The sequence below is a fragment of the Calonectris borealis genome, chromosome Z (assembly GCF_964195595.1).
Source record: "Calonectris borealis chromosome Z, bCalBor7.hap1.2, whole genome shotgun sequence".
NCBI classification, from domain to species: Eukaryota; Metazoa; Chordata; class Aves; order Procellariiformes; family Procellariidae; genus Calonectris; species Calonectris borealis.
The window spans coordinates 64674590-64688090 of NC_134352.1; the positions used below are offsets into that span (position 1 = coordinate 64674590).

At 33.6% G+C, this 13501-nt stretch overlaps 1 protein-coding gene across 5 annotated transcripts in view; it reads right to left on the reverse strand.

Moving 5' to 3' along the window:
• IPO11 (importin 11) overlaps positions 1–13501 on the reverse strand; it is a 99635-nt gene that overhangs the window by 55023 nt on the left and 31111 nt on the right. For all 5 annotated transcript variants that reach the window (XM_075136944.1, XM_075136942.1, XM_075136943.1 and 2 more), the window contains 11 exons: positions 12841–12911; positions 11257–11449; positions 9654–9806; positions 9344–9387; positions 8775–8865; positions 7319–7366; positions 6562–6667; positions 2505–2631; positions 1368–1401; positions 1147–1187; positions 501–617 (listed from right to left, as the gene is read on the reverse strand). In XM_075136944.1, coding sequence (XP_074993045.1) covers positions 501–617; positions 1147–1187; positions 1368–1401; positions 2505–2631; positions 6562–6667; positions 7319–7366; positions 8775–8865; positions 9344–9387; positions 9654–9806; positions 11257–11449; positions 12841–12911 — 1025 coding nt within the window. The remainder of the gene's footprint in view (positions 1–500; positions 618–1146; positions 1188–1367; positions 1402–2504; positions 2632–6561; positions 6668–7318; positions 7367–8774; positions 8866–9343; positions 9388–9653; positions 9807–11256; positions 11450–12840; positions 12912–13501) is intronic.

The following is a 13501-nucleotide window of genomic DNA, read 5'->3' on the forward strand; positions in this document are numbered from 1 at the left end:
CTTGATAGTTTTCATACAGTTAAGGAGAGTGCTGTATAGGCAATCGGTGCCAATGAGAGATTACAAATTTAACTGCACAGTCCCTAGGAGTGGGAGGCATTTTGTCCCCAAAAATCTCTCTTTTAATATGTAAGATTTAATAAAATAAATAAAATACTAGTTCAGATATAAGAAGAGAAAATTAGAATAAATTACAATTAACAAAAAGAAAATTGCAAGAAATGCAGTAAGATAAGCAGTGAAAGTCTTTCTGTACTCTAAAAAATACATAGTAAATAAAGAAAAGAAGTAGTAACTGTGCAAGAACATTTTACACAAAAGATAAATGAGAACTGAAATGTGAAAAGAGAACCAACTAACACGAACAATGTAGGCATCTACCATCACAATAACCAGTCTATTATCAATGACATTTTTCTACTATTTTTGTATAAGCCAAAAATACCAAGTCCTCCTCTGCGTTTAGTACAAAGCTAACACTGAGTTCTGTAAAAAAATACCTGCATATTGACTCTTTCAATCACACAAGACAGAACGTGAAGAACATGCATTTTGGTGTCACATTGTGTTACTTCCTGAAGTAGCTGAAAGAGCAGTGTAAACATGGATTCCAGATACTAAAAGAAAAATAAACAACTACAGATTAGGCCATCAAAAATACAACTGGTGACATGAATTAGTGATTTTCCTGTACACTTGCAACTCTAAGATATCTGTGAATTTTGAACGACACTTACAAAGTGTGCAAAACGTTACTCTTTCATTTGGAAAAATGCACATTAGCCAATTACTGCCTGAACGAGATAAAAAGTTTCCGATATGTTCTTACATAACAGCTCAAATGTGATCAATTTGAACATAATTTTCATGCTTTGGTAAGTGTAAACATGAATTCACAGATAAAACACTAACAGCTGAAGGCTGTCTCTCCAGAAGGAGCACTTTGTTAGGGTCAAAGCAAAGGTATGGTCTTCCAGCTTTTGAGTCAGTAGGTAAAATTTAGATACTGAACTGAAAAAGACACCTTAAACACTTCCAATGAAATTATTTTCTCCTGGTTTAAAACAAAATCGGAAAATTTTTTTTTCCTGCTTTCCTCTATGGATCTATCTGCTTATCAGAACATGTCCATATAAATGCTCTTACCGGTAAGAACTGGTCAGTTCTGAACTCGAAGTCATCTACAGGTAAACAACCATTAAGGAAAAATAATACAGATTGCAGATGGATACGAGATGCAAATAAGCAAATATTCTGTGGATACACAAAAATTAAAATGTGAAGAATTTGGTAGTAAGTTTAAAACTGTTTATTTTCCAGTAACTGAATTAAGAGCTAATTAAACATCTTTGCCAATAAAAGGATATTTAACTTCAGTGTCGTAGCTGTCTCGATACGGACCTGAAAGACAGAAGTCAAGAAGCATCACGCATATGGCCATTAAACTCTCGGTTGCTATTTTGGCAATTGAATCATTCTATGTGTTCTGTCATCCTCTAAGAAATGTAGTTAGTTCAACTCAAACATTTTCATTCGCTTTCATGTTAGTGTCCTTTACAGTTTATTTGGCATTGCTAAAGTGGTACTACCTGGAGAAACTACTCAGACAAAACCTTCATGAAGGTCAGAAAGAATTAAACAAGAAGATATGTGATAAAAACTCTTGCAATAGAGAAGGAGTTTAACTTGGTATTATCTCAAGGCTTGCTGTCACCTAAAAAGCACTGAATCAAATAAACTCAACAAGTCAGTATGTTCTTTCCTAATAGATGTTCAGATGCTCAGAAAGTATTAACTGAAAACAGTCATAGCATTGACACAGAAACATCCTGCTCTGCTAAAGCTGTCTGGAATCACAGAAATAACGGTTACGACTGCCAATTACTAATATTTATCTAACAAACTAGGTAGGTTTATTTGTTTTATTTGGTAGCTGCTAGGTCTGTTTGTTTAAAAATAAAAACAAGAGAAACAGTTGCAAAACCAGCTTCTCAACTCAACCTCACCTCTGGTAAACTGAAATTGTAGCTTAAAATCACAGAATTGTACTCAACCCGCTTAGCAACCAATGCCATTTATCATATTCTGTTAGCAAATTCTATATTGATGCTTAAATAATATTGCATACTGCAGGGACTAGTCACAGAATAACCCTGGTTTATCTACACAAAGAGTTCATTTGTTTATAAATTATTTATCTCAAGATGCTTCACAACTTTCTTCTTACAAAAATCAGACTGTTGCTATTGCCATTCATTTTCCCGCCAAAGTCATCACGCAGTGAACATCTTAAGGACTCGTTTCGTCTTTGACCTTACTGTTCACATTTCCACAACTAAACACCCCCACAACTTCTCAAGAGATTATCTTTTGCAAGACACAACAGACTTTAAGGTGTGATATTATGAAGTTCTCAATCAAGTTTATGAAAGGTATGGTATTTATGTTTCACCTATGTTTACAGAACAAATGTGTAACCCAAAACATTACTTATTTATACTTACCACTAAGTCCTGATCTTGAAGCAAGTTACGAATTGCCTCATATAACATAGGTCTCAAGTCTGATTTGAATTTTACAGAAATCCACTGTCCAATCAGCCAAATTACTCGTCGGCGTATTGGTTTATATCTTTAAAAGTGGGGAAAAAAAAAATTGTACTCTTTAACTCATTATACTTGCTGTTCTAGAATACTTTGATGAAAAAGAAATCTAAGAATCACTAGGAAAACATTATTCCCCAAAACAATTATTAAAAGATTTAGTTTGTCAAGAACAACTTTGCAACTTTAATGCAGAAATCTTTTTCATCAAAATTCTTCACTAGAAGGCTCAGGAAACACCAACTTAGTCTGAAAAAGATAACTTTCATCCTAAATGACTGAATCTTGAAGGTCTCACTAGAGATATAGTTTATTCTGCACATAGCACACCAATAAAAGAAATTAAAAATAAATCTTACATTTATTACTGCCATCACAGTTTACTGCTTTCACCATACTTTCCAGCAATTTCCTTGACATTCCTTTTATGCTTAAGATTTTAGGTTAGATACAATTTAAAAATACAAACTTAAGTACTGCATTACAGCAACTGCCAGAGTATTTCATGTCATCAGTCTAAAACTATTCTCAGGAAGAAATTACATTATCTAACCTTGCACCACTGCCGCAATACGGGCACAAACTAAACAGATTTAGAGTCAATAGGAAGAAGCAAGAACCAGAAAAATGAGTTGAATTGCCTAACATAATGGTTGAGAAAAGCATTCTGCAGAGCTGCTATTTTTCTCCACCGATTATGAAAGCTGATCAGAAAGAGTAGCTCATATTTAAATGCTTAACTTGCAGACATATAAAGTTAGGCAAGATGAACCATATTCACAGAAATTTAAGTAACAAATTATTTTGTCTTGTTATCCTAAATGTATTTTTCATTTGATGAACTTCTGCCTTGTAAACGATCAAGATAGCAATTTAAACTGAAGTTATTGAGGCTTCTTTACGTTTAATAAATGTGATTTATTAAACATTCCCATAACCATGAGATAATTAACAAAGCACACCTTCAGAGAACGTGAAAGTTGTGGAAGTAGCATGTATACCGCAGTTCATTAGACTGGAACACAAAGCTAATGAGAAATAACATTCAAGTGTTGCTTGAGATTTATTGAGTGGCAGTGAAGCATGAACAACCCATGATGAAGCATGACATACATAAGACGTTGCCTTACTAACACGTCCTTCTATTTATTCGAGAAGCTGTGATGATACAACTTTTTCTATTCTTAGAATGCTCGTGCCTGATACATAACCTTGTAAAAATTAGAATATTAAAAAACTAAGAGGTTTTTCTTGAGATTGGTGTTGGATAGTTTTCAAACTACTATCACATAAAGAAAAGTTTTAAATGACATGACATAAGTACATAACAGTCTGCCGACAGCAAGGATTTTCAGCTCTGGTGATATCTATTGTACAATCCATCCATCCTACCTGCATCTTTATATCCTTTTTCTCTCTCTCTCTGGTAGAGAAAAGATAGCGTGCTTTTGGGGGGGGGGGGGTGTGTGTGTTTGGGTTTTGTTTGTTGTTTTTTGTTTGGTTGGTTAGGTTTTTTTTGTTTTTGTTTTGGTTTGTTGTTTGTTTGTTTTTTAAAGAACTTAAGTTCCTAGAAATTCTTCTGCTCATAGGTGCTCATTTTTGAGGTCCTGCCTTTTCTACATTCACTACTTCTGGGGAGAACTCACCTCTTAGAACATCATTAGCTTTTACACTAAGAGCACACACTGTCTAAGTATAAGCAGATTGAGCCTGCTGGACCTAAAGCTCACATGGAAAAAGTGACCATATTCCAAAACAAGGCAGCTTCTCCTGCAATAGTCATAAGATGGTAGCTTTTCTGATGCTGTCTGGACAGCATTCAGACGTTCAAGTCAGAAGTATCTTACTTGATACCAAAGTGTCACATCGATACTTTCTCTCTCAGTAGGAAAAGTTGTTTTAAGATTGAATTACTGCAAAAGATTGTATTCAGTAAACGATTCTCGTATTACGGAAAAGTTTCTCCTTACTCAGTACAAAACTAAATATTATGACAAGTGATACATTTGGCAATGCGGTATTTCTAAAAATCTTTAAAAATATTTTTTCATTAATCCCATATTTCTCCTACTGTTATGGTCGTGGTTGACAGTCTCACTATCAACAGACAACAAAACACTCAAAGACAACAGAACACAGCAAACTCTACAGTCACTGCTGACAAGACATAGGTTTGTGAACCAGTTTGTGAACAAGCATGCTAATCACCATCTGATGTTCTGCAGGACAGCAGATCACACCCTTCAATCTGCTTTATCTGAACATTCAAACTACTAATACTGTCTCCCTTATTGCCGTGGTGGTCTCCAATGATGCTGGCAGTAGAAGCAGTTCAAGCAAACAAAGCATCAAACTTCAGGACGACCTCTACTGCAAGCTTTTGGTCCCACAGGAATTTTATCCTGGGATATCATGAATGCCAACCAAATGGTTAGATCACGTGTCTTCCCTACTGTAAATACAACTATATCAATGATAGAAGACTTCTGTCAGTTTTACTTATGCTATATGGGTGGATAGCATAAAAATGTCAAAGCCAGCATGTGCTACAAATACCATGGCAGCTTTATTCAAAGATCAGTGCTGGTGTGGCACAGCAACAAAGGATCAATCATATATACAGGATCTCTCATTTTTTCCTGCTCTTCTGACATTTAGCCTAAGCGTTAGAGTGCTTGGTCATTGGCAGATAGCAAGGTGAAGTTGAGATCATACAAAAAAAAAAAAAAAAGACTAATGAGAAAAAGAATAAAAACATTGTGGCAATTATTCTGTGACTCTGAAGTAAGGTTATACATCCAAAAATAAATAATTGATTTTTCATAAAGTATATTGTAATCAAAAGAAGCATTTTATTATTTGTAAGTTTAGCATGATCTTCCACTCTACATGAAATTGAACTGTATTTGTAAAGACAGTGTTTAACTGGCATTTGGAAGTAAAAAAAGCTGGCTGGCAACTCATCATTACAATTTATAGTAGCTCCTAAGGGTATTAGCAAACAAATTAATTTATATTTCAAATAACAATCCTATCTGGTAAGATGAATTTCAAATGTAGAAGAAAAAACCAGTAACGTTCTCCAAAGGACGGTAGGGTCGCTGCCAATGACACTGATGAGAAAAATAGGACATGCTTATTCAGTCAAAGGGTGAGTGGGAACTCATCTGATGAGGATTAGCATGTACAACAGCAGTCACTGCCCTTCCCCTGAGGGAAGAGCGACACCATCTCCTAGTCCATTGTAGAGATGGATAGCTCAGTCTGTACTGAGATGCCAAAACAGATCTTTCAAAATGCCCTATGATATCCACTAAACAACAACAACAAAAAGGTACTCATGTGAAGGCCATCCAAGTGAAGGGCGAGAAGGAAAATCCACAGCAGATGAGCTATATAATAGTCTTCATGTAGAACCAGCCTGTAATGATTCACACTTTACAACACAACCCAAATCCTTACTTCCCCACTTTATTGCTGGCAAAATTAACTGGAGAGTGCTACAGAGGGCTTGTATTTAAACTAGTAGAGAAGAACAAATCACCATTTTGGCTAAGCTACAGTTTTACAGAGATTATTTCCACAGATTTCAGCTGGGCTTTGCAGCCCTAAAGGGCTCTGGGGTCTCAGGAGGCCTAAATATCTTTCTTCAAATCAGCAACGGTGGTTGTCCTGAGAAAGTTTAGTGAACTCAAATATATGCAAGAGGACAGACTTACAATATTTTTACAGAAACCTGGCAGTATCCACCACATGGTAATTTAAACATAAACAGAAATTGTCACAAACACTGTCACTTCTGTGACTGTATCAGTTATCTATATCTCTGCTCATTTAGTGGATATGTTTAAATATTGAGTATTTTTCAAGACTGCAATTATTAGACATTATATCTTATCAGATTTGTATCAACAGTTCATATTTAAATGATGAAGGCATAACAAACCAAGGTGTTTACCTGTTATGAGAAACCTGTAGTTCTGCTAATAGTTGATTTTTAAACCACTGATCAAAATCCACACTATCAAATAGTTCATAAGCAGCCAGTCCAACCGCATTATACACTGGGGAAAAACAATAGTTATGCTTATTGTTTGCTTAAATGTTTAATTTTTAGTAATAAATAATCAGACTAATTTAAGTTTCAAAAAACATTTTTGATAACCTGAACATAATACAGAAAACAAAATTAAAGCATATCTTTCTGAAGAAAGATATTATCAGACCATGGCAAAAGGAACTCTGGAGGAAATTTTAGTAAAAGAAAGGTATTACAAAAGAAAATTCAGACTCTTGAAAACAGTTAAAAGCTGTAAGAACAATGAAGATCTTATTCTAATATCAAGAATGGTTCCATCAGAGGTCTTAGACATTCTTCTCTTTTGCCATAAAATCTCCTTACTTGTAAAACGACAGAGTATCTCCATGGAAGCACTGTAGCTCATTTATTTGCAGAAAGGAAAAGACAGGACAGTAAGGGAGATTGTCTAAAGGTTTGTTTCACAAAAAAGCTGAAAAAACCACCATATTTTTACATAAGCATTTTGAAAAGTGAAGACTGACATCAAGTGCAAGGAGAAATAGGATTTAGGTCCTACTTTCCGAATGTCTTAGGAAAAAAAAAATCTTGCAAATTCTCAATATAATTTTTAAGAAGTCAAGCACATACTCAAAAGCGACTCTGTTACTTCAAAGGTAAAGTAAATTTAATTTACCAGCATCTTTAATCAGTATAGCACTGGCATCTTCCATGTTGGTAGGTCCTACAAGACACAGTTAAAATTAAAAAAAAAGTGTAACTAAAACAAAGAACGCAAGCAACTTCGCACTTTTACACTCAAGTATGCTGTGAATTAAGACTGCTTGGCCATTTTTGTTTTATTCATGAGTTCAGTTATTTTAGTTTCAATACTTTCTTCAGTGAATATACCAAAATCAAATCTCTGCTTTCATACCCTATTTTTGACTGACTTCTTCAGAGCTGAATATTTTTAAGAGCAACATGCAAGTAAGTCAGAAGCATGTATTTTATATGAATAGACTCAAAAACCCACAAATTGCTGAAGACTGTTGACCACATGGTACTATTTCCAACAGAGATCTAGACCTACTTCCTATATACTATAATACATATGCATGTATACTTACAATGTATAAGTAAAAATTTTCCAAAATCTTAAGAATTATTTCAACAGTAACTCTCAAGTTGGAAACATCCAGAAATGGCTACTAGGGGCTTCAGGAGCAAAAAAAAGTGTACCTTTTAGCATGGAAGTATTAATTTCCATAATTCTTGTAAAGTAAAGTAACTGTCAACCTTGTTGTAAGGAACCTTTTATCATTCCCAGTATCACAGCACAGCAAGCTATCCTGCAATTTACGTACACAAGTATTTTATGAAGAGATTCTCTGAAGTCAGAAACCACCTTCAGAAAATGAGTATTTATTTCTATTTAATAGAACGTACTGATCCATTCCGCTAAGTTCAACTATAAAATATTGTAAGCCAGGTAAGATACAACCTGGGGAAACAACCTAAGCTGAAATGACAGGGAAAACAAAGTGGCAGCTACTACTCATTATCTTTCATGGCCACTTTAAGACCCAGTTTGGGGGTGAAGAAAACTTGAATCATTCCTCAGTCTATGACAACTTCAGTCTTCATACAGAGAAACACTAAATTTTTAAAGCAGATTCTTCAGATTTGGAAAGTCCTCTAGACTCTCTAAAATGACAGCACAATTTGAAGTTTTTCTTTCAAGGGCTTTTTCCCCAGGATTTTTGCAGAGACATGGCAGAATTACAATAAACTGCCTTGCAAAATTTGAACAGGAAGTTCCCAATAAAAAGCAACCTACAGAATTTGTCAACCATTCTCAAGAAAGCCTGAAACCTCATGAAAGCAGAAATGCCCCAATCTTTGTCAGTCATCTAAAATAGTTATGACAAAAAGTAAAGAATCCTTAGGATTTCCTCTTCCTATATACACATTGCATTTTCCTTATAGTAGGTTTAGAAATAATTTAAAAATATTGCCATGTCCTGTCAAAAATACAGAGTGAATGCACTATATAAAATTAGATATCACACAGTAAAATTGTTTAACAGCTGACAAAAGCGAATAAAAAGAATTCTACATTTTACAGTTCCTTTATTTTTTAAAGAACTTACCTTGTAGACTGCGAACCATTTCTAAAAGCACAGGGGTAAGAGTCTGATTATATTCATGGAAAATATCAATAAAAAGAACTTCTGTGCATGGCTGAAAATTAAAAGATCTGTTTTAGAATCTATCAAAATAAAGGCAATTAAAATATATTTCATCCTAAAATTTTTAAGTGCTGAGTATCTCGCACCAAAGGTCATTTAAAATGCAATATACTGTAGCAAAATTAGTATTATATGAAATACCACTCTTCCTACTATACAGTATGCTTAACTCTAGTAAGATTTTGATGGCTGTATCTATATCAGCCAGTTGTGTGGTAGAAGAACAATGGATCCATGGAGCGAAACAGTTGGTGTTGAGAAGCCAGTGACCACACTGTAGGTAGTCACCATTTCTCTTTGAATTGAACAAAGTTCATTTATAGTAATTCTAATGAAATTTCTTTAACTAAAGATTTTTTTGAAAAGCATGAGCTTATCTTTCTACCAAATACCATCTCTCTTTGTTACAAGACTATCAAGAAATGCATCCAGAAATGTTGAATGGTTTTCTTTCAAATTGAAATACTTACTCTGAGACTGTACTTCCAAGAATCTCCTCCTGTCTCTTCTACAGCTATTATTTCACAAAGAAAAGGAAAAAGTACTATTTCAGCTATGGTTCAAACAAAGTTTAGTATTTAGATGTGTGAATATCATAGATTACTGAGAAATCTCTTGTTATGAAAACAGTATCTAGAGGGAATATTTGTCCATGTAACAAGACTGCAGAAAACAGAACAGCCAATATTGCAGTAAGCAATTTGTAGAGGCAACACGGATATGAAACTCTTATACCAATATCTAAATAAACTGCAACCAACTGTAGAACATGTTTCTTACTGAAGCCTTCTGGGTCCTCTTCCCACATCATTAATTCTTCCTTTGTCAGCAGGAAATAGTGAGTGACTAATCTCCTACATATTTCCATTAGTGTTGGATACGTGAAGAATGCCGTCTTTATCTTATGTGCTTCAAGAGTTTCAGGACTGCTATCTGAAATAAAACATAGAAAATTCCAAATTACAAGTAAGTGGCTTAATGATCAAACAATAGTCTAGTAAAACTAGAAAGAAATCAATAGATAAGAAACTCTTATCCTCAGAGAAAAAAAAAAAACTTCATGGCAGACTTCCATAACAGACTTTCAGGTGGTACTTTTTTTAAGCACGTTAAACTCCCAAATTCATTTACTTTTAAGAGAGCTCTCTAACAGCACAATTAAACTGAAGGCTCATTAGGACTTCACAAAGTATTTATAATGCTTTTCAGCTACTATGTAGATGAAAAGAAAAACTGTTTACCTGCTGCTTTTGGTATTTTGTTTTTTATTTAGCATTACTAAATTAAAAAACACACCGAACTCAAAGAAAGTTTCATTTATACCTATTCAGAAAGTTTATCCAAATACAACTGTAAAAATAACTTGGGTTTTTTAGGAGTTAACATTGTTAAAGAAAGCAGCAATAAAACCAAATACTGTATGCTATACAACCAACACAAACACTATACGTCAGTCAGAAATTAAGAAAAATAAATTTTCTGTTTTAATTTTTTTTTTAATCACTCAGTTCTCAAAAAGTCAAGTGCTATAGCTTGTATCAGAATGTGCTATATTCTTCTGGTCTCAAGTGACCACATTTCTATTTCAAAAACTCAAACACAACTATGAACTTTTGCAAGTAGAAATTTCTGTTAATAATCAGTGGATTTAGGACATTCTAATGTATTATGAAAATATGGAAAAACACTGAAATACATCAATATTCTGAAGAATTTTAAATGCTGTGTTTGTGTAATCTGACACATACCTGTATGTTCATGAAATTTTTTTTTCAAATTTAGAAAGAGAATGCTAATTGTTATCTAGTCATTCCAATGTCAAACTAATGTGGAAGGTTTGTTTTTTTTTTTAAAATATAGTTCAATTCTATTTGTCATTATCCATATATACACCAGTGTATGAAGATTCAGAACAAAACACAGTCCTAGAAAGCAGAACACAAACTGCTTTATATTCAACTGCATGTCAAAGTCACTGTGTTTCTGTATTTCAGAGTACTGGTATTAGTTAATTACAGCAAATACCCCATTTTGTCAAACATTTCTCAACGGAAAGATGCGTTAAACCATTTGATGAAAATAAACCAAATTCCATACCTCAATACTTTTTAAAATTAGTTCAATGAAAACTAAAGCAATCAACAAAGAAAAGATATTCACACTTCTTGTGTACTAAGAATTACTTTAGCAGGTCAATGTCTATGTATGTTAAATCTTTAACCATCAATACACAAATTATCAATATAGAAACAGAAGCACACACTACTAACTATTAAAACATTAAGTGCTTCAAAAGAATGTCTTAAAGGAGTTTTACTGTTGGGAACAACTAGCAAAATGTTTCTTAAGATATAAAAAATTTTTTAGTAAATAGCAGCAGTACCTTCAATATTTTTGGATGGCTTGTAAGCATAATTTTTTACAATCATCTTAATGAGATTCATGCACTGTACAATAAACCGCTCAAATACAATTCCTTCACCAGCCTCTGTGAAAACATAGCTTACAGCAAACTCCAGTGACCTCTGAATCAAAGGGGTGAATGAAAAAGGATGTTGATCCAGGAAGTCCAAAAGCTGAAAATCAAGGAAGTAGAAGAGCAAGAAAGAAATCAAATGACTTTTTGTGCAAGTCTTATTAAATGTTTTCATAAACTACTTACCAAAAACAAGTGCCGATATATATAAAATTATAGAAAAGAAAATTGAACACAGACAGGAAATTAGGAAGAGATCAGTATCAGTGGTTAATTAAGCATTATTTTGCCCTGAAATTATTGATTTATGTTCAAAATTACCTGTTTTTAAGTTTAAGGAACAATACCCATTTTCCACTAGACCAGCTTGCTAGCAACACAGTATATAAAACACATCAACCACACTTAAAACCCTGAACATTTTAGCAGATAATTCAACCCTATTAGAATTATTGTAAGTAAAAGAGGCATGAGGGAAATAATTTTTTATTCTTTTTTCTCCCCCTCCACTGCAATACAAGGACTTGCTTCTTCAGCCTAGCTTTTCCAACTAGTGGTCTAGAATGCACTGGTCAATTCCTTCAATCTCCTCCACTACTGCAAAAATGCCGAAGCCTGAATTCTTGCATCTGAGTTTCTACAGGTGGTAGATTATCTATTAATAAAGTGTATTTTCTTTTCAGGTCTATGAAAAAAGATGCACATGCCTCACATACTTTGCTTGGTAGTTCAAAGTAAGAAGTACTATGACAAAGACTAAAAATGTTGGGACAGAACACCTTCAGTTCAATTTTGTGAAGCTGACAGGTGCCTCCCACTTCTGATAATTAGGCTGAATATTTAAATAAGATCCGTGGCCCCAAAATATAATCTAAAAACCATGGGAATTCTGTAGGTTTTATATCTTTTAAAAACAGAGCAAATGACAATGCTAAAATTACCTTCCGGTAATATACGCAATTAATGGTTGCACAGAATTAGCTGACAACTCCAAATATATTATATAATACAAAAGTCACAGAGGGTAAGAGAGTTTTTTGTTAATTTTCTTTCAATAAACTAAAAGCGGCCAGTTATTCAATAGACCTAATAGGGCCTCAGAAATAGCAATCTAACTACTTATAAAAGACAGGATGAAGAGTTTCTCTCTTCTTTTTTCATCAATGCTGATACCAATATTTTAGCAAAACTTCAAAAATTCTTTTCTGAGCAAACTCCTAGCTAAATAATTTACTTATAGAATGCATTAAACTTTTTTTTTAACTACGGAAATGTATTCTTCACTCCTGCAACTTATATCAGCATGAGTAAACAGACACCTTTTTCTTTAAAAAAAATTGAAAAATACAATTCATAACAAAGAAGTTTTAAGTTGCAGTATCTTCCATTTCCTTAAAAGATCTGAAACCTATTGGCTTTAAGACACATACATATCTGAATGCTCCTCCAGAATGGTAAACTATTCAGTAACTGAATGGAGAATTTACTTACCACTTTAGTGAACAGAATTATAGTCTTTTCTAGACGATCTCTGCATACATTTTCTGCTCTTATACTTCTACCTGGTAAATCAGATATTTAACAACTATCATTTTTTCAGACTTTCCTTTTCTTTCTCAATAGCTAAGTTTTAAAAAATTAACACCGGAGAACAACTTGTTTTCTCTGTAGTTCTTGGATTATGACAGCCAGAAAAAAGTTCTAAGGCAGAATAAATTCAAAGTCAAATTCAAGGTAATAAGTACTGCAGGGGGGTGGGGAGGGGGAATCTTCAACTGTTTCTCTCAGCTGCAGTGAAATTCACTATAATTGATCAGAATAAAACAATTGGGACATCATTACAGACAAATCAATGATAAAAGACAGTTAAAATAATGCAAACAAATGTTAGCATAGACAAGAAGTAAAAAAAGCACTGAAAAGATGAAAATGCCCTTTTATTAAAATTATTGTATATCCTTACTACATAACACTATGTGCTTTTCTAGAAACACCACCTTAAAGAATAATTGATTATGGACACTGGAAAACATTCCGAATTTGCAAAAAATAGATAAAGCTTTTATAATAAAAGAGAAAAACAAAAAGAGCCACAATGAAGGTAAAAACCATGATCTAATAAATGTAAACACTCATCTTGTAAGGTAGTCAC